We start from the raw sequence: 19,129 nt of genomic DNA, 5'->3' as shown, positions 1-19,129 counted from the left end.
TCAAAAAGTCATAAAAATTTTCAACTGATATGAGTTGTTGAAGTCATGTGCAAAGACTGGAGTATAAATCGAGTCACACACAAATTGACTCGAGTCCAGATTAGACATATTCCATTTTTATGGACTCAAGTCAAGTCGAGTCAACGTGATATTATGACTCGAGTCACGACCCTGAATGGTACACTAGATATCCCTGTTCATTAAGATTTATCGGCGGAGTTTCTGCGCTACTGCGTCATCAGAATCACAGCTTCCCTACCCGTCACGATAAAACAGACCGATTCAACAGGCCTTAAATCTCATTCGGTATATTGCCCTAGGGATCCAGTTTTTCGTATTTGAACAGAAAATCAACAAACATAAAACATTGCAAATAGTGATGTCTTTAAAATTGAGTGATTCCCGATCAGCACGATGGTCCAATATACCAGGCGTCCATACAGGGCGAGTTCTCTATGCTTTGGATAATGTTGTCAAAATCCGTCCAGGTTGCCGCGTGGAATTGCTGGTAGCATTGCGAACCGTCAGATAATCCCTAAAACGATGTGCAATTAGTTTCAGTTACAGGACGAACGTGATGCGTCCGTACCAGAGTAGAATCAGTTTTACTGAGAATTCCATCATTTCAAAACAGCAACACAAGACTGCGATACAATGAAAAGCTAGGAAGGTGTCGAAACGACTTGGAGTAGTCTTTGAAGTCAGACACCCACATAGGCCTAGGCGATGTATGCAAAGAGGAGTCATGCACAGTTAATGAAAAGTAAAAGAAGATAATACAAAAGGACAAGCGACGAAGTGACGGAAGGTGAGGTCGATATGAGGGATGGTGTGAACATCTGAAAGGTTCAGGTTCGTGTGAACGCGAACCTTTTGAAAGGTTCTGTGTGAACTCGAACGTGAACCTCATGACGTCACGTGACGTCATATTGCTAATTCCAACTCAAAATTTCAGTGAAGTGATAGCCAATATTTATGTACAGCTGTACACGATACCTAGAGACTACTGGGGCCACATATTGCCATTATGCTGAAGTACATATTGACGATTTAAACGTCGCTAAATGTATCAACTGGGGCAATCAAATGATATAACAATCCCATAAAATCAATGTCTTCCGTCGCTTTGCCAACAATTTCGACGAGGATTTGCAAGGGAATATAAGCTTATGCCTTAAAGGTCTAGGCCAGACCTGACAATGTATTCGGCGTCTGAGTGTTGCTAGTTGCTACGGCATGATCAGAGTGTAAAGCAGGTTTCTATACTTGCGACCGATATAACCCCACAAGTTATAGGCTACAGCAGTAGTCAACACCCCAATCGCACGGGTTGTGTTCAATGTTCCCACTAATTTTTTACGAGTCTGCGCACACTCACCAACTCACTGCGCAGACGCTTGGACAACAGTGCGTAACGACTAAAAAAAAGGTCATCCCTTCGGATTTTTTGTGCGCAACTTACATTTTCTGTGCGCAGAGACCCTGTCAGCACTGCGCATTTGCGCACGTGCGCAGCTTAGAGGGAACATCGGTTGTGTTTATATGATACAATAAACATATGGAGTCAAGATTGACACCGTAGATCTGCTAGATTTTTTACATCAGACAACATCAATTCCATTGATTGGTTGAATAAGCATCACCGAGCGAGATATGTGTAATGGTTATGCGTCCGGCTTCTCGAGCGGTAGGTCGTGGGTTCGATCCCCGGCCGGGTCATACCAAAGACTCGAAAATTGGTATCCGCAGCTATCCTGCTAGGCGCTCAGCAATCACGGATAGCATGGACGAGAAAAAAACGGAGGCGCAGACTAGATGACCTCCTGGGGCCGTATCGCAACTCCGTTGTCAAAGTATCTCGATGGTGCAGGCCAAAAATAATATCATATCTCTCTCTCGCTTTTGATGTTGTGCCATTGCGGGTCAAGCTCACAGCAAGAGAGTTACTAAATATTCACAAACGGAAAGATGGATATGACGAGCAAACTTTTGTCAGAAAGCAAGGAAAATTTTTGAGCTTGTCAAGGTGCATGCTCGTTTAGTGTATTTTCATGGTGCCAGCGCCATGCATAGAGTGGCCTGTAGTTAAAATGCTATAAATTTCAACCAATGATGTTATAATGAAGTGAAAATTGTAATATATTTGAAAATATCACAGTGCAGAACCTGCCAAGGTTCGTTTGTGAACGTGAACCTCTAAATTTCTGAGATTCACACACAGAACGCGAACGTGAACCTCACGTTCACACCATCCCTATAGTCGATATGTCCGGTTATGGTCTGGTAAACTTGAACGATGGAGTTGCAAAGAAACTGCATAGGACCTTATCGAGTAACCACCAATATCTCTATCTTTACGCTATTCTCCAGTCGACTTGGACAACTGGATAATTATAATTATCTAATTATACAAATCAATGCGGCATGCGAGTAATCTAATTGTAATCCAACTTAATAATTGTTTCTTGGTGCTATGTCTAATATAATTTGTGAAATGTTTCTAGGCTCTTATTATAATTCTAGTCTAATTTCTGATTTTCCTAAACTGCTACAGAAGAACAGTATATAGGGCCAAACGAGCCAAGCTTGGTGTACTGTACAGACACTTGTCATTCTCTTGCTGATGAGAATTAACATGAACTCTGAATTGATATGAACTGAACATGATTCTATTTCCAAGTTTTCGCGAACTTAGTATTTATAACTTAATATGGAAAACCTGTGTAGCTATAATTCAAACTCCAGTCTAATTTGTATTGCTATAATTCTAATTCTATTTTAATTTGGAATGCTGAATATTTTCTAATTGCCTAAGCCTGTTCCTTAGAGACCAACGCATATAGCGGGCAATATGCAGATACCAGTTTTCCAAACAATTGCTTGATCTGGTCTAGAGAGTTAGACCAAGGCCTGCTAATTGAGAAGTCTATGTTCTATCGCTACGCCCTATCATAAGAACATTTAAGGTGAAGACGAAAATTCGAAAGTTTAGGAGTTCAGATTTAGTCATACATTCGAGTTCATATCCGTACTTGGAACGTTTACTTACGCTACTAGAGCTAAGCTACATCCATAGCTAGGCATATTTACATAAAATCGTAACCCATTACAATAATGGCCGAAATTCAGGAAATTCAGAGGGAAAGCCAGGAGGTGGGTTTTTGGGGCCGATATCTTCACCAATCTTGTGGTGTATCGATTGGACAAGTATTCAATAATAAACAGAACTGAGCTGAGCTGACCATTTTAAACTCGAAGCTCCGTCCTTAACTGATGCTCGTGTGGAAAACCGATCCGATTCCCATAAGATGAAAATTAATGAGTTGCATCGAAATCGAATCTTTGTTAGTTAGTTGCGGGGGCGTACGTTTTAGTTCCAGTTCCAGTTGAGAGTTTCGAAAAGAGAGTAGTTCTAGTTCTAGTACGAGTTGAGGGTTTCGCAAAGAGAGTAGCTTTAGTCCTAATTCTAGTTGAGAATAGTTTGTACAAGTCAGTATACAGCGACTGTCATCGCTTTGAACCGAAACGATATAATTATCGTCCAGGGATATCTAGACTAGTCTAGATATCTAGTCTAGATATCCTAGTCTAGATATCTAGTCTAGATATCTAGATATCTAGATATCTAGTCTAGATATATCTAGTCTAGATATCTATCTAGTCTAGATATCCCTGTTATCGTCGATCAAATATTCCAATCAATATGTAATTTCACACTATATATAAATGCTCCCATTATTTGTTCATCGGAATCAATAGGGCTGAAGTTTTACCTTCATAATGTCAAAACAATATCCAGGATTTCCCGTGACTAAAAATGTGATGATTGGAATGCCTTGTGCCGTGAATTGTTGTCCGATTGTCTCGAGGTGCGATTTCAATTGCGTGGTTGTCTTGCAGTTTGCGCATCTGTAGAAGAGCGGACATAATCAGTATTTGAATCAGAGGTCTGGTCGGATTTATTGGCTTCGGACCAGAGCTTACAAAATGTTTCAGGCTTGAACCAGGTTTACTAATAAAATATATACGATTTCTAATTGATTATTTGAAATATTCGTGCTCAAATCTAGCAGGTTTCAATCAACATTCGGCCTGTGTCAGAGGTAAATGTGGAGTCATGCAAAGCCCGATTCCACCTCTGATTTGAATAGTTTTATTGATAATTGAAAATTGAACATAAACCCAGTAGTAATTGTTGCGTTGAGTTTATTGTTGATAATTTTAGCGTATCAAACACACGACAAGGTTACGATACAATGAAAAGATAGGAATGTGGGACCTGTAGCCTACCCGACACTGAATGAAAACTAATGGAAGATAATGTAAAAACGACAAGCGATGAATATGATTGCACATGCGTCGAAAGGCGAGGTCGAAATGTGAGACCGTGGTCCCGTAATCTCGAGAGCTCATCAGTAGGCCCTATGCATTCGGTAGAAGCTGCGGATCGACTTAAATTTGAACATGACGCGTTGAAATTCTATAGTGCAGTTTTGGAACCGTATACACTTTATGGAACGATTGTTCTACCCTTGTACTTGCCGAACATATTATGGTTGACGACGTGGCCGCGCGTGTGTTGTGTGATACTTATGGACTTCTGATTACGAGGTCAAGGAGTCGTTGGATTTTACACGGCAGTGACCGCGATGAAACTGATACATGAATTTGTCAATTTATAGCTTTCCGTATCCTTTATGTTTAGCACACCGAATGTTTTAAGTGGCGGGAATCCAAATTCATGATCTAGTGCAGCGGCTCGATCCCAACGTGGGTGATATCGCCTCCTGGTGGATGATTTTGAGAAACAAGAGGGCGAAATTACCAAATGGGTGACTGCTGGTCGATAGGGGACGAAAATGTAAAAACGGCCAGCAAGGTATATTTAATTAACACGGTCAAAAATGCACGTGCAGAAAGCTTATTCTGCATATGACGCGTGAAAAAAAGGTCAACTCAACGGAGCTCCTACAACCTCGGAAAATGGCCTTATTGTAGTATAAAGTCGCCAGCGATCAGAGTTAGGTGAATTAATTTCCCAATTGTATGTCCTCTTTTTAGGATCCGTAAATATGGGGTGCGAAAATTCGCGTCGAGGTTGGTAAGGGGGCGACGAGTCGAAAAGGATGGGAACCACTGATTCATAGTACAACTGTATTGCACAGTCGAAAACTGCAGACGTAGACTTCTTTTAACGGCCGTAATCAATCTCCTTTCCTTACCCGTCAGTCACAAGGATCGCTATTCTTTCCGTGCCGGCCACTCCGATCCGTGCGCCACGCGCGGCTTGGAACATGTCGGTTCTCGCAAAGTTGAGAGCGTCTATAAGGCAGGTCGCTCCTGATGTTGGTTTATGGTAGCTGAAATAAGATTTGTAAGAATAACGCAATCGCGAGTGCGTCTATCAAAAACGCAGTGCATGGGAAAGCGCCAAACGGTTCAGTTTTGTCATTGCGACGAAGATACATCACTTATGCTGGTTGCATTTTAATACTACTTGGGCAACTATACATAATTTTGGTTTAATTTAGATAGTTTAAAGCGAAAGGACAGTAATCTAATTCTAATCTCATTTCTGAAATGTTTCATTCATAATTCTAATTCTAATCGAGGTTTTTCGAATTCCACTCTAATTTATGGTTTTCCTTAAAATGCTACAGGGGAACGAGCCAAACTTGCTGTGCAGAGATTTGCCATTCTCCGTGATTCTGTGAATTAACTCTGCTTTGATATGAACTGCAGTTGATTAAATTCCCAAGTTTTCACGAATTCAGTAATTCTAATTCTAGTTCAATTTGGATAAGACGGTGTAGCTTTAATTCTAATTCAAATATAATTTAGAAAAATACATGTGGCTATAATTCTAATTCTAATATAACTTGGAAAAGCTGAAAATTTTCTAGTTGTCCAGATCTGGTTGTATTACTTAATTACTATATAGATTAATCAGTTGGTTAGTTATTTACAGTAATAACAGGGCGGAGCCAAATTGAGAGGCTGAGTGATTCGATTCTGAACCAAGCTTCATGCCAAGCAGAGTTGGATCAATAACATTAATTCAGTTCAACTACAATTACAATTACAATTACATTTACTTCCTTGCATGTTTCAATTACATTACAATTACTCAATGCTAAAAGTATCAAATTACAATTACAATTACTGTTAATCATGTAGTTAATTACAATTTCAATTACAATTACAATTACATTTACTGTTAAACATGTAATTGGATCGGTTGAGAGGTGCCCTTTGGTAACCGCAGCGATGTAATTAGCAACAATCGCAAGGCAAAGTTTTCATCAAATTACAATTACAATGACAATTACATGAAAAAATGTAATCAATTACATTCAGCTCAATTACAAATTACAATTGATCCAACTCTGATGCCAAGTGGAGTAATCGAGTGTCACTCATTATAAGTTCATTTGGAAAGTATCAATGCGTACCATTTAAGCGTCCACGAAGAATATAATGCCCGTTCTATATGTCACACTTAAGATACTTTATGGTATTTGTTCGACAATACCAGGGGTCACGAACACGCGTCCCGCGGGCCACATGCGACCACAAGGTCGTGATCTCCGGCCCGCGACATGATTTCATCTTTACGGAGAACGTTTAGGAAAGCATTTTCAAATGCTAATATTGATTGCAGCTCAAAAATATTGTTTTTTTTTGTTCAGAATAAGCTATTCTACTTGCCCAGCATCGCTATTCCTCACTAGTTAATATGGCTTCGGCGATGGCAATAGCATTCCATAGATGAAGAATTAGCTGATATGAATGGGCATTTGCATGGGCATATTCAGAGGTGGTCAAAGTAGCCAAGAAAGCTACTCAAATAGAAGTAGAAGTGTCAACGAAAAAAGCTACTCAAGTACGAGTAGAAGTACTTCTTCCATAAGCCACCTAAACTACTTCAAGTAGACTGACTTTAAATCTACTCAAGTAAGTAAGTAGTTTTGAAAACAGTCTCAATTCGTTCGCATGGACTGTTAAAAGCTGCAAATTGAGCTATGCGGAAGGTGCAGAGAGTTTGATTCGTATTGATGTATCTCAGGAGGTATCAATTTTTGACCGAATAAGCATACTATCACAGAATGGGACGCAAATTATAGTATTGATATGAAAATGCGATACTAGGTCTTTAGTTACTAGAAGACCCCGTTTTGGAGAATATCGGGGCATGACTCCCTACCCCATATTATAAGGCCCCAAGTTTAGGCGAAGAGCAATATGGAGAAGCTGTATCGGATACGGTTTCAACACTTTGCGCGATTAGTATACGTTAATAACAAATATTGTGGATCGTAAAAGTTATATATTTGGTGTAGCTTTATTTTCGGAAAATAGAGGTATTACTACGCTTGTTCTTAGGCTTCAATATGTATGTTCCACAGACAAAAGAACTGAAAGGAATTGAAAGTGGACACAAAGCTTCAAAGGTGATCTGCTAAAACAGGTGGAACGTTAAAAAAGCCAGAGTTTCAAGATTACCAGGACACGTCATGGGCTGCTAGATTACGAAATGATAGGAAATTGCTAGATTGCGAAGCGGTAGTTTCAAACGTTATGGTGGGCCATATTTGCTGTGATGAAATAATTGATATGGGTGACAATACGGTGTGAGCAGAACCAAGCAATCCGGTACCTAAATTTCATTCACTGATACTTTGTTGAAAACATATTTGTCACTCTATAACTAATGTGCGCGAATCGCAACAAAATTTCTGCGCTTTACGTGACTTTCATGAATATTAAATGTTGGTAATTTGTGAAAACAGCCCCAACATTCCTCAGGCTATCTTTCGCATTTGGGGATTAAACTACTACTTGAAAAACTTAAAGTAGTGAAAAGTAAGTAAGTAGGTCACAAAATATTACGAAGTAGATGTAGAAGTAGAGAAAATCAGATCTACTCGAGTAATTACCAGAATTAGAGGATAATTACTTGAGTACTTCCAAAAAGTAGAAGTACTTCGTTACTGACCACCTCTGGGCATATTACCTTGACGTGCAATGTCCCAGGGAGTATCAAGACCGAGACGCTCAGAAAACTACTTAAGGCTTCCCCGCGAGATCAAGCTTTACGATGAGATGTACCGTGTCTAGCTAACCTCAATCGATTCTTTAGTCGCTCTCGCTGAAAAGTGCTGTCAGGTATCGCGTGCAGGTCATAGTTCGGATAGAATGAAAGTGAGGATCATGATATTTTTGTTGTATTTGTATCTCTTTAATAAACTATTATTCCTTTTGTGGTAACTATGCCTGTTGCCTATGTTAAAGAGCACCGCGTTTTACCGATGTAAAGTTTTGAAAACGTGGTTGTGAGACTGTGGCCTGCTCTATCTCGATCTTGAATTCATGCGACTCGCTGCCTCTAAGGAATATGAAAAGTGGCCAGCGACTCGTTTTGAGTTGGCGACCCCTTGACCATACCTATTTCATCGCACTCTTTGACAATGACGTCTTCACAGATTGATAACGACTTCACAGATACGTCATTCCTATCAAAATGCGTATATGGCTTTTTACTACATGTTTCGTATGGTTTGATACTATACCAATTAAGGAAGTGGTTCTCAACTTTTTTGACTTCGCGGCGCACTTTGGATATGAAAAATAGTGCGCGGCACACCTGCACCGTGCTTATTCTGGAATTTTTTGGCTTACAAGACCTGCAAACCACTAGAATACTTAGCAGCAACCACTTCAGTAGTAACGATGACTAATGTCACCCCCTCAGTAGTCAATCCAAAATGTTTCTGTGTTAACTTGAATAGTTCTCGCTAAAACAAAACAATTTATTGAATTTCATCACAAAGTCAGTGCGAAATTACCGCTCGACTTCTAGCGCATATTGTCTCTTCCAACAGCAACTGACTTTTCTCTTTATTTGGTTTTTATGTTGACCAGAACGGAAATCCGGTCTCGCACAGATACGACTTGGAAAATTGAAGTAAAATCACAATTTCCTTTTCTCCAACGCAAGGATATTCCTTCTGAATTTTTATCTAAAATTCGTTGAGAGTGTAATCTCATTGTACCATAATTCCAAGTTTCTGTCATTACGGATGTCAATCAGCTCTTCCTCCTCGTTGAGATTTAAAGTAAAATGGGTTTTCTGCGGTAAAATGTTTTTTTTTTACCCATGCACAGTTTTCTGTGACCAGTGTTGGAAAATTTGTGTTCATTTTTGCATGTTTAGATCTGAGATGCTGAACAAATAGTGATACGATTTCCATGTTATTCGTTTCGGAAAAATAGGAGAACATGCTACAAGTTCCTGCTTCTGCTCGCAGTGACCACCATATCAATTTCTCTTCCAATGCTCTAATTTTTTTGTTGAAGATAAGGGATTTCATTCTCGCCTTGCATACTGGAATTCGTCTTATTTCGGTGGTCAAAGATATCTACCAAGTATGCTAATATCTCTGGACATGTCCCCAATACCTCTACGAATGGTATCATTTGACATGGGAATCGTTTTCAATTCATCTGCAGTTTTGATCCAAAACATTTTTTACAATTCCAGTGCAAGCGGGACGAATAACTCTCTCCGCTTCCGTGTGAGGCTTTGAATTTTTAGCCAATACCTCCGCTACCACATAGCTGGACTGTTGCTATCACGTTGAAACTTCAAACGTTTTGGTAAACGATTTAAACAATAACCTCAGAGGCGAGGAAGTTTGTTAACTGATATAATTTTATCGACCTTACTTCTCAATACTCATATTCGTCACCGGTAACACAACGTTGCGCAACAAGCCTACATTTTAAAGGAAGTGCCGGCACGCTACCTAACAATCGAAATGTGGATTGTTTGTTTGTTTGTAAACGAGAACGTCGCTTCCAAAGGAGTTCATTTCTCGCTGGTTGATTGGGGAGACAATGAAGATTAGAAAACTGCATTGTCATACAGGCGCCGCCATGTCTGCTCTTCTCTGCGATCTAACAACGTATTGTGCAAAACTAAATTCAGCCTTCCAGGCGCGGGATATGTCGGGTTAAGTGAATTTGCGAAAGATATTAATTGCGAACATAACATCAATTTTGGTTTGTCAAATGTACAAACTTCACATCAAGCTCGATTTAGATTATTAATGATCGTTTGCTAATGACTAGAATTATTTTGCGCGTTATTTCAAAATTTTGAACAAATCGCTCACGGCACCCTTGCGAGACTAAATGGAACACTAGTGTGCCGGGGCACATCGGTTGAGAACCACTGAATTAAGGTTTTAAGGCTTCCGCAGTGGAATATATCATCAAAACTATCATTTTCGTTGATAAATTAAGGATCGTATAAATTCAGTACTCGTAAAAATAATCTCTCACTGCTCGACTCGAAACATTACAATTGGTATACTCTATTCATATCTGAGTCGTATCATAGTGTCCAGGCAAACTAGTAATATTGGTTACGGTTCTGCAGATATTGACTCTTACTGCCTTCTTCCTTTATTTAAGCATACACACGTCTGTTGGTCACGTCTTGGATAATCGTCAGCAAGTGGCGAGTGTCAGCCGAAAATATTAGGGTATGTTTCAACATGGCCAATTGTATATTGAAGTTCTGTACCTCCAAGGAGCGTCTCATTAACCAAAAAGCTATTATGGTACATGATATATTCTTACTCTATGTCCGAGTCCATTCCCGCGAGAAGATGAGCCTTTGAGAAGTATTTATCAAAGTCGATTTCGGCGTATTGAGATCTGTCGAAATTCATGACACCAACACGAGTGGTGGTCTGCCCGATGCTGATGGCCCCACAGAAAGCTTAAAAGAAGGGGCGGGGTGGTTTGAGACTAGTAACTATAGATATGTCATAGCTATTCTAAATCCTAATCCTTGCCATTTTGCCAACCACCAAATTATTTTGAACGGGTGAAAGAATCATATTCATCCCTTATCATTAGGGCGATTTTTGTTGACATATCAAAAAAAAGTCAAAATTTTGTCATGTGGCGTTAGGTCAAAAAATGTCGAAATTGTTCACAAAGATAAAATGTTTTTGCAACCTGCATTTCGTTTGCATCGTAGATGTTTGCACTGTGGGTGAGCTTATCATTTGACATTTTACAGCTTGTAGCCCAATTTGTCGGCCTATACCTTTGTAGACGGCCCATTGTCTGCTCATTGTGAATCATAAACGGCCAAATGAACCAAATAGGTGGGCATGGTGTTATGCCCAACGTAGGCTGAAATATCCTAACTGAAGCAAGTCAGCGTGGGCAATACGGGCATTGGTTTTTATATCAACAAGCGCATGATGAAAAACTGTGATGTAGACAAAATTGTCTGATTGAAGCAACACGATGTGTCACCAGCCGTGTACTGTGTACACACAAATTCACTGTTGTCTGCCAACAACTGCTTGTGTTGAACGTTCTTTCTCCATTCTTGGCAAGCTACTTAGTAAGGACAGACACTTTCTACCCGAGAATGTAGGAAAGTATCTTTCGTTGTATCACAACAAATTTTAATTAGTTCTCCGATAATTCGTGATGTAACTCTTGGAATTCTTCATAGGTCCATATTTCGTTAAAATAAAGTTTTTCATCTAAAAATTTGTCACGTTTTAAGTCAAAAAAGGTAACTCAGGCCTGACTACTTCGTAATGACAGGCAGTTTCAACAAGAAATGAAGATAAATAGTACAATTCTAAGATTTTGTGGGAAAACACCTATTTTACATACGTGAGGTCAAAATTTGGTCAAAATTGAGTTTTTTAATGTCGAAAAAAGTAATAATTTTGATTTTTTAGGTAAAAAAATCGCCTGGTGTAAATGATCATTGTAGTACTAAAACACCACGAATACCACAAAGAACAACAACAGCGAATGTCGAAAAATGTACTCACACCCCGCCACAGCTTTAGCGAGTCTGACGACTCTTGTTTTGAAGTTGTTCGATCCAACACTGCCGCTTTCGTCAAGAAGGAAAAGGACGTCGCGATTTTTAGTGCTGAAAACGGGTGGCGCTTGCTGAAAAAAAGAAATATCGAATATCATGCATCGTTGCCTGCTACGGTCTGATTTTGTAAGGGACAGGCGTAAACATATGGAAATTTCTACCAGTGCAGTGGATTATAGAGTCGGAGCAACCATTTCCAAAATCCTAACATCCATATTGACTTGAGCTTACTGTTAATAATTTTATCCTTTCTGAAACACCACAGTACAGGATACAATGAAAAGATAGGGAGACGTCGAAACGACTAGGAATAATCTTTGGAATAAAACGCTGACCTGGGCCTACACAGGCAAGGGTTGTTTCCAACAATGTCATGCTATAATTAGGTCAAGTTTTCGTTGCACCAAAACCGCGAGAAATTTTAACAAAAGTTGCAGAAAAAAAGTTGCATTCATAATTTATTTCTAATTAGTAGGTTAGGACTTATGATATACTCGAAAGGTGCCGTTGCATAACCTAACAGTTTAAAATTTGCATCCGTGAAATGCGTCTGTGAAATGAGAAATGACAGACAATTAATCGAAAGATCTATCTACATGTAGTTCGAACAAAAGCTGTGGTATAGTTGGACTTCTTGCAAGCCATTGCGCCATAGATAACATTTAGATGCGGATAATGCATCACATAACTCTTTGTTATACAAATCAAAGAGAATAGAACCATACTAGAAATAGTTTATAGCATGTTTTTAGCCGCTCCTCAACATTTTGCACAACATTTGATAAAAGTTGCGATATAAAATTCCTACCAACAGCTTGAAACATCATCCTACATAAATTCCGAGTATCTAGAAGGCTGCCGAAGGCTGTAAAAAGAATTTGCCCTACTTATAATATAAATCGCTGGTTTCAAATTCATTTCACTTTACTTACTGCCGTAAAGGTATGAAAGTTACTAAAACTCACTCTTTTTGTCCGACTCGCCGCAAATTCGGTGTAGGCCGAGGCCTCCCTTCGTTTTCGTGCGCTTTGACTACATTTTTTGCCCGACATCAAGATATTTCCATTTGCATCGGTGACGTCTTTATTGATGCATTTCTAAATGAAACATATAACTGGCTTATAGGCATATGGTTGTCATACCTTTCTTATAACACTTTCCTTATTTTAAAGAGCAATGTCTTATAAAAATAGCATTCTGAGTATCGGTCTGAGTGGCACATCGTCTTTATGCGTCTTCGGTAATCCGTACATACGCGGTCGTTGGGAGCCAACAGGCCTGATGGAGTCGTATTCTTCAGTGGATATTACGTCATCGTTTTTCAAGTTTCGAAGGCGTCGCTGTAGTCGTCTTTCAGACATTGCAGTATTGTCGTATTCCGAGACCGGGCCAAGTACGGCGAATTTGGATTTATCATCGAGAATGGTCATCATTTTTGAAACGTAATCTTTCTTGTTTAGAATTACCACGCCTGTACCTTCATCTGGTTTAGTTATGTGGATATCAGGATTGCTTCGCAGAGATTTTATGGCACGAAAGCATTCCTTTGTCATCAGGAAATCTGCTTTGTCGACCGGACATCCACAATACGAATGTGCCAGGTCCGTAAGTCTTGCTTTGAGAGCTGGCACGTCATTGATTTATTTTGCTTCACGATGCTTCAATTGAGCTATTAGAATCTCAAATTCGGCGGAAACCTCCTCACTCTTGACGTTAATTGGTGGAGTGCAGAAATTTAACCCATGCGATAAAGCAAACTTTTCGGTCGAGGACAGTGAGTAATCCGATAAGTTGATGATATTCTTCTCATCGGGGCAAGCGAGACTTCCGAAGCGGTCAATGACTAGCCGGTTCAAATTTCGTTCGTTTTTAGATAAATCAACACCCTCTTTGGTCACGTCAATTGATGCGAGGTATCGGCAAAATCGAACTAGGTCGAAGAATGATAAGAATTGGGCTACCTGTCTTTGCTGCTTGCGGCAGTCACGACGAAGTTTTAACACCTTAGATTCTTTCTTCCCGATTTCATCGAATAAAAACGCGCGCTCAGCAAAGACAGGTAGCCCAATTCTTATCATTCTTCGACCTAGTTCGATTTTGCCGATACCTCGCATCAATTGACGTGACCAAAGAGGGTGTTGATTTATCTAAAAACGAACGAAATTTGAACCGGCTAGTCATTGACCGCTTCGGAAGTCTCGCTTGCCCCGATGAGAAGAATATCATCAACTTATCGGATTACTCACTGTCCTCGACCGAAAAGTTTGCTTTATCGCATGGGTTAAATTTCTGCACTCCACCAATTAACGTCAAGAGTGAGGAGGTTTCCGCCGAATTTGAGATTCTAATAGCTCAATTGAAGCATCGTGAAGCAAAATCAATCAATGACGTGCCAGCTCTCAAAGCAAGACTTACGGACCTGGCACATTCGTATTGTGGATGTCCGGTCGACAAAGCAGATTTCCTGATGACAAAGGAATGCTTTCGTGCCATAAAATCTCTGCGAAGCAATCCTGATATCCACATAACTAAACCAGATGAAGGTACAGGCGTGGTAATTCTAAACAAGAAAGATTACGTTTCAAAAATGATGACCATTCTCGATGATAAATTCAAATTCGCCGTACTTGGCCCGGTCTCGGAATACGACAATACTGCAAAGTCTGAAAGACGACTACAGCGACGCCTTCGAAACTTGAAAAACGATGACGTAATATCCACTGAAGAATACGACTCCATCAGGCCTGTTGGCTCCCAACGACCACGTATGTACGGATTACCGAAGACGCATAAAAATAACATTATCTTTATTTTCTCTTATCAACATCATTCTCAGGTCACAATTGAGATAACGCGATCAGCAGCACATTATCGTTTGCCGACAATATCCCCACTTATAGTATGGATGCCATATGTCCTCGTGAATATTTCTGCTCTTTTTCAAGAAAACCGAATTGTCATCTTTTTTTCGCGATTCGTCCTTTTTGATCGCGTTGATTGTTAAGGGAATACATAGAAACTACCCCAAAAGGATATATCACACACAAAAAATTGAAAGATGTGATATATTGTAATTGAAGGTTGACGAAAAGCAAAGGTCACCAATCCAACCTGAATTAAACGTGGAAATCGGTTTTTAGGTGTTGACTCGGAAAAATTACCTTTTTTTAGTGAACTAACGAGGGATCACCAATTATATCTTAGAGCAAAAGTGACCAATTATTTTGCCATTTACGGCCGCATTTCGACTACTCATGTAGCCTACAGGCGCATTCCAGGACATAATCGTAATGAACTATTTGAATGCCAAATACGCATGTTAAACTGTCTTCGTCCATGTCCGGTTCAGTCCGGACTAATCTATTTAATCTCTCTAGGAACCAGGAATCAATTCGTAAATGAAATTTGCATGTCGACGGCCGCCAACACATACTAATTGAATCACGTATCCACGGCCGAACCGATTTCTTTCTACGGCCACAGGCTGGCCACGCCTGTCTTAGATATATCTCCTTTTAATTTCTGAAGTGTCTTCTTTCTCGCATCTCAAGAATATGGTAACCATATCTGTAGACTTGAAACAAATCGATAATTTCTGTGACATCACACTGTGGTGGTAGTAGTAAGTTCACCATATTTTGAGATCCGAAAAAGGAGACACTGTTTCCGGAAAAGAAAACTGGTAATTTTGAAGATTTTTCGACCAACCAGTACTGTGTTGACTAAAGAAAGGTGTCACCACTTTGATTCGACTCCCCAATTACCCTATTTTCACGATACTGTGTGTTATTGACTAAAAATCGCGTCGGAACGCTAAAACGCTAAAGTCCGCTACTGCTGGACTGGGAATATTGGTATATTTGTCATAACTTACAGGCAGACGCAATCAAATTGTAGCCATCGTTGCTACTCAAGTTGACGTTGCGTCATAAATTTTTACTCAAGTAGTCTACAACTAGAAGTGCGGATTTTCAAATTTAAGTAACTATTCCAGGCCTATTTTTCCTAAAAAAACTGGTAACAGTTAGGTAAGAGTAGAAAAAATATAATACGGTACTTGGAAAAAGGATGCCTTTAATATATTCATTCCAAAATGCAAGAAGTTGGAGGCTTGTTAATTAATAGAGGATATGAAACATAAATTTGTAACTGATTTTTAAATTTTGAATATATTTTTCTGCACGTCATCATAATATAGAATAGTATATGGTCTGTTTTGGACTTTAAAAGTAGCTCCCAACCCGTTCAGGAATACGAGACAGCATTAAGAATACGTCTAAACAAAGTGCATTGAATTGCGTCATTTATCAGTAGAGAATATATATATAGGCTTAGCAAACAGAAATCTCGCATTTCTTTTGAAAGAAACGGAAAAATCAAATTCAAGTCTCAAGTTGTTCAAGTCAATACATAAACTGTCTCATTTTCAATCGTCAACTAAAAACTGCGACTCCGGTCATTAGATTACAACCCTGATATCTTTCCAAGTCACCTTGGCTGCTTTTGGAGGTTGAAATTTATTGTTGAGTGTCCGACGCGATGACGAAGAGCCGCCCCCGCCGGTCGTAAGCGCGGCACCTACAGTCGCCATAAATGTAGAACCCGTGATCTCTGCTGGCGTACAACCTGAAATTTCGGAACAATTTATGATACCGATTGTATTATTATGGGTACTTTTGGAAAGAAAGTAACATGCACGGCACATGTGTGCCGACTTAAACATCTCCATGATTCTAGTTGTCGAATTAAGATCATTAGAACGATGTGTCGGTAATGTAATTCTAGTCTAATCTAATTTGTGAAAGGTCTTTATGTTATACTTAAAATCTAATCTAATTTCTGGTATTCCGAAAATACTACGGAACTATTATATAGATCGAAACAAGTCAATCTTATTTTACAGGCATTTGCAATCTTCATGCTTGCAAGAACGGAACTTGATTCAATTTCCAAGTTTTCATGAGTTCAGTAATTCTAATTCTAATCTAATAAAATATGTGTATCTAAGTTTAATTTAATTTGGAAAAGACGGTGTAGCCATAAATCTAGTTCATAATCTAATTACGAAAAGCTGAAAACTTTCCACTTGTCCAACTTTACTTACTGGCGTATTCGTGATCTGGGCCAACGCAAGGAGCTCCGTTGCCTAGGGCCTTTACTTGCCCTCTTTCTCTCTTCTTCATGAACGTCCCTTTGATATCCTTACATGGACCATAGGGGCCATATTGCATCCATATGCAATCTGAAACGGAAGACTTGCACAGTGTTATCTGTGTATTTTAATTCGGAATCGTAGCTGTCTTTCATCATGAATGAGATATGTTGATATGAGAGACGAAACTTACCTCTTTTCAATGGTGTCGTTGATCCACCACCCAACCACCATGAACCGCTTGCTGATGTAAATATGCAAGACATCGCGAAAATAAAGATAATATCCATGCTCTACTCCGAGCTACAATCAATCCTGCTAAGATGATATAGAATTATTTCTTGGTACATCGATGATGATTATTTTCATCGTCTTGAACTTTGCATTCTTTCATAACAAAAATAATCAGAACTACTTGGAGATACAGAACTCCAATATACAATTGCATAAGTGCATTCATATTGCAATCAACCTGAATATTTTCATCTAACACTCGTCAGGGATGATCTCAGCAACTCGTAGAGAATTGGAATGTATATCAACAATCGTACACTCTGAGCGAAAAGTTTGTGTATTTCCACCCGTGTACCACCCCGATATGCTGGTGTGAAAGTACAACCATGACCCATGAAACCAGAACCTACCACAGACTAGGGTTACCAAATTTTCGTTAGACAAATTAAGGACGCTCTTTAACGCCACCTAGCGGATTTAAAGTAAAATTAGGTATGAACACAATGTCGATCAATATGACGTAACACAAGCAAAGCTTTGCCTATCGACTAGAGGTGGTCACGATCCACTTCAGTGTTGGGATCAAGTCACTACCTTCGAGTCACGAGTCATTTCGAGTCATTGCACATTTTGACTCGAGTCAAGTCAAGTCAAGTCGAGTCAAGTCACCAGTCAAGTCACAATTCAAGTCAAGTTGCTTCTTCGAAGTATGAGTCATGATTACGTCATTGCATTTTACTAGCTGTCTGAAACACAGATTGAATGGTCATTACTTTTCAAGCGATGAACGAATATAGGGTTGAATATACACACAAGAAGGCGCTGTATCGCTCACATATACGTAGAACTGCTAAACTACTCAAGTAATTGCATAGCCTCAGTTTATAGTTACCAGCCAAAATAGAGAATAGAGAAACGAATTGATTAGATGCAATACATTACCAGTTTACAAATTGATATGATACAATTCGAGCCTGCGCCAATGATTGAGGGCTATATAAACTATATTCGAATTCAATCTCAATAAAACAAGAGGTTTGGTTAAGGTAAGAACATAGAGCAGAAATAGACATTTTGCTATTAAATAACTTTACTATATTAGTTTACGACAACGTAAGCTGTAAGCTTCCATCACTTCGTTTGCGACCAATTTATTTGTGAGAGAACAATGGAGGCTCAGTAAAACTCAAGATCATTGAATTATTGGTCGCTCTCACGGGTTACATCAGCGTGTCGCGTACAATCCGAACATATGCACGATACAGTGATTTTTATGAACACCGATTACTTGATGACTTGAAATTGACTCGTGAATTTTGCTCCGAGTCACGAGTCAATCCACATTTTTGATACGCCGAGTCAAGTCAAGTCAAGTTATTTTAGCAAAATGACTCGAGTCAAGTCAAGTCATACGAAAAAGGTGACTCGAGTCTGACTCGAGTCAAGTCATGACTCGAGTCATCCCAACACTGGTTGTAACCAGGGCCAAAGCCACATGTTTTCAGCCCCATCCCGCCCAAATAAACACAGATTTTGGGCCCACCGTAGGGCAATCGATGCAACTTCTGGGGGCTTACTCTATGCATCTGGTCGTTAAATGATTTGAATGAATTATGTCAATGATATTGGTTATTCCATATATTACTATATAATTTTGATCCTCTTTCCGCCCACGTGATCAGAGTTAGCGGTAGAGCTGGTGGACGATGATGACTACTTAAATGCAGGAAGCGTAATTGTACATCGTTAAGTCATGTTCATGTCACACCGAAAATATCATTTATCAGCGTAATGCCGGTGCACACTGCGCACCACTGAGC

The 19,129-nt window shown here is 39.5% G+C and overlaps 1 protein-coding gene across 1 annotated transcript; it reads right to left on the bottom strand.

The window, feature by feature from the left end:
• Window positions 1-292: 292 nt before the first annotated feature.
• On the bottom strand, window positions 293-17,424 carry LOC145442626 (uncharacterized). The gene is made up of 9 exons (XM_080320590.1): window positions 17,269-17,424; window positions 17,028-17,165; window positions 16,416-16,549; window positions 12,889-13,020; window positions 11,871-11,994; window positions 10,645-10,786; window positions 5,223-5,360; window positions 3,774-3,909; window positions 293-535 (listed from the first exon to the last, which is right to left on the bottom strand). The coding sequence occupies exons 1-9, from the start codon at window positions 17,363-17,365 to the stop codon at window positions 407-409; spliced, it is 1,170 nt and encodes a 389-aa protein (XP_080176716.1). The 5' UTR covers window positions 17,366-17,424; the 3' UTR covers window positions 293-406.
• Between the last annotated feature and the right edge of the window lie 1,705 nt (window positions 17,425-19,129).

This window comes from Botryllus schlosseri, chromosome 7 (assembly GCF_051294905.1).
Source record: "Botryllus schlosseri isolate E-star chromosome 7, Bs_hap1, whole genome shotgun sequence".
Lineage (NCBI taxonomy): Eukaryota > Metazoa > Chordata > Ascidiacea > Stolidobranchia > Styelidae > Botryllus > Botryllus schlosseri.
This window is presented reverse-complemented; position numbering and strand designations above follow the sequence as displayed.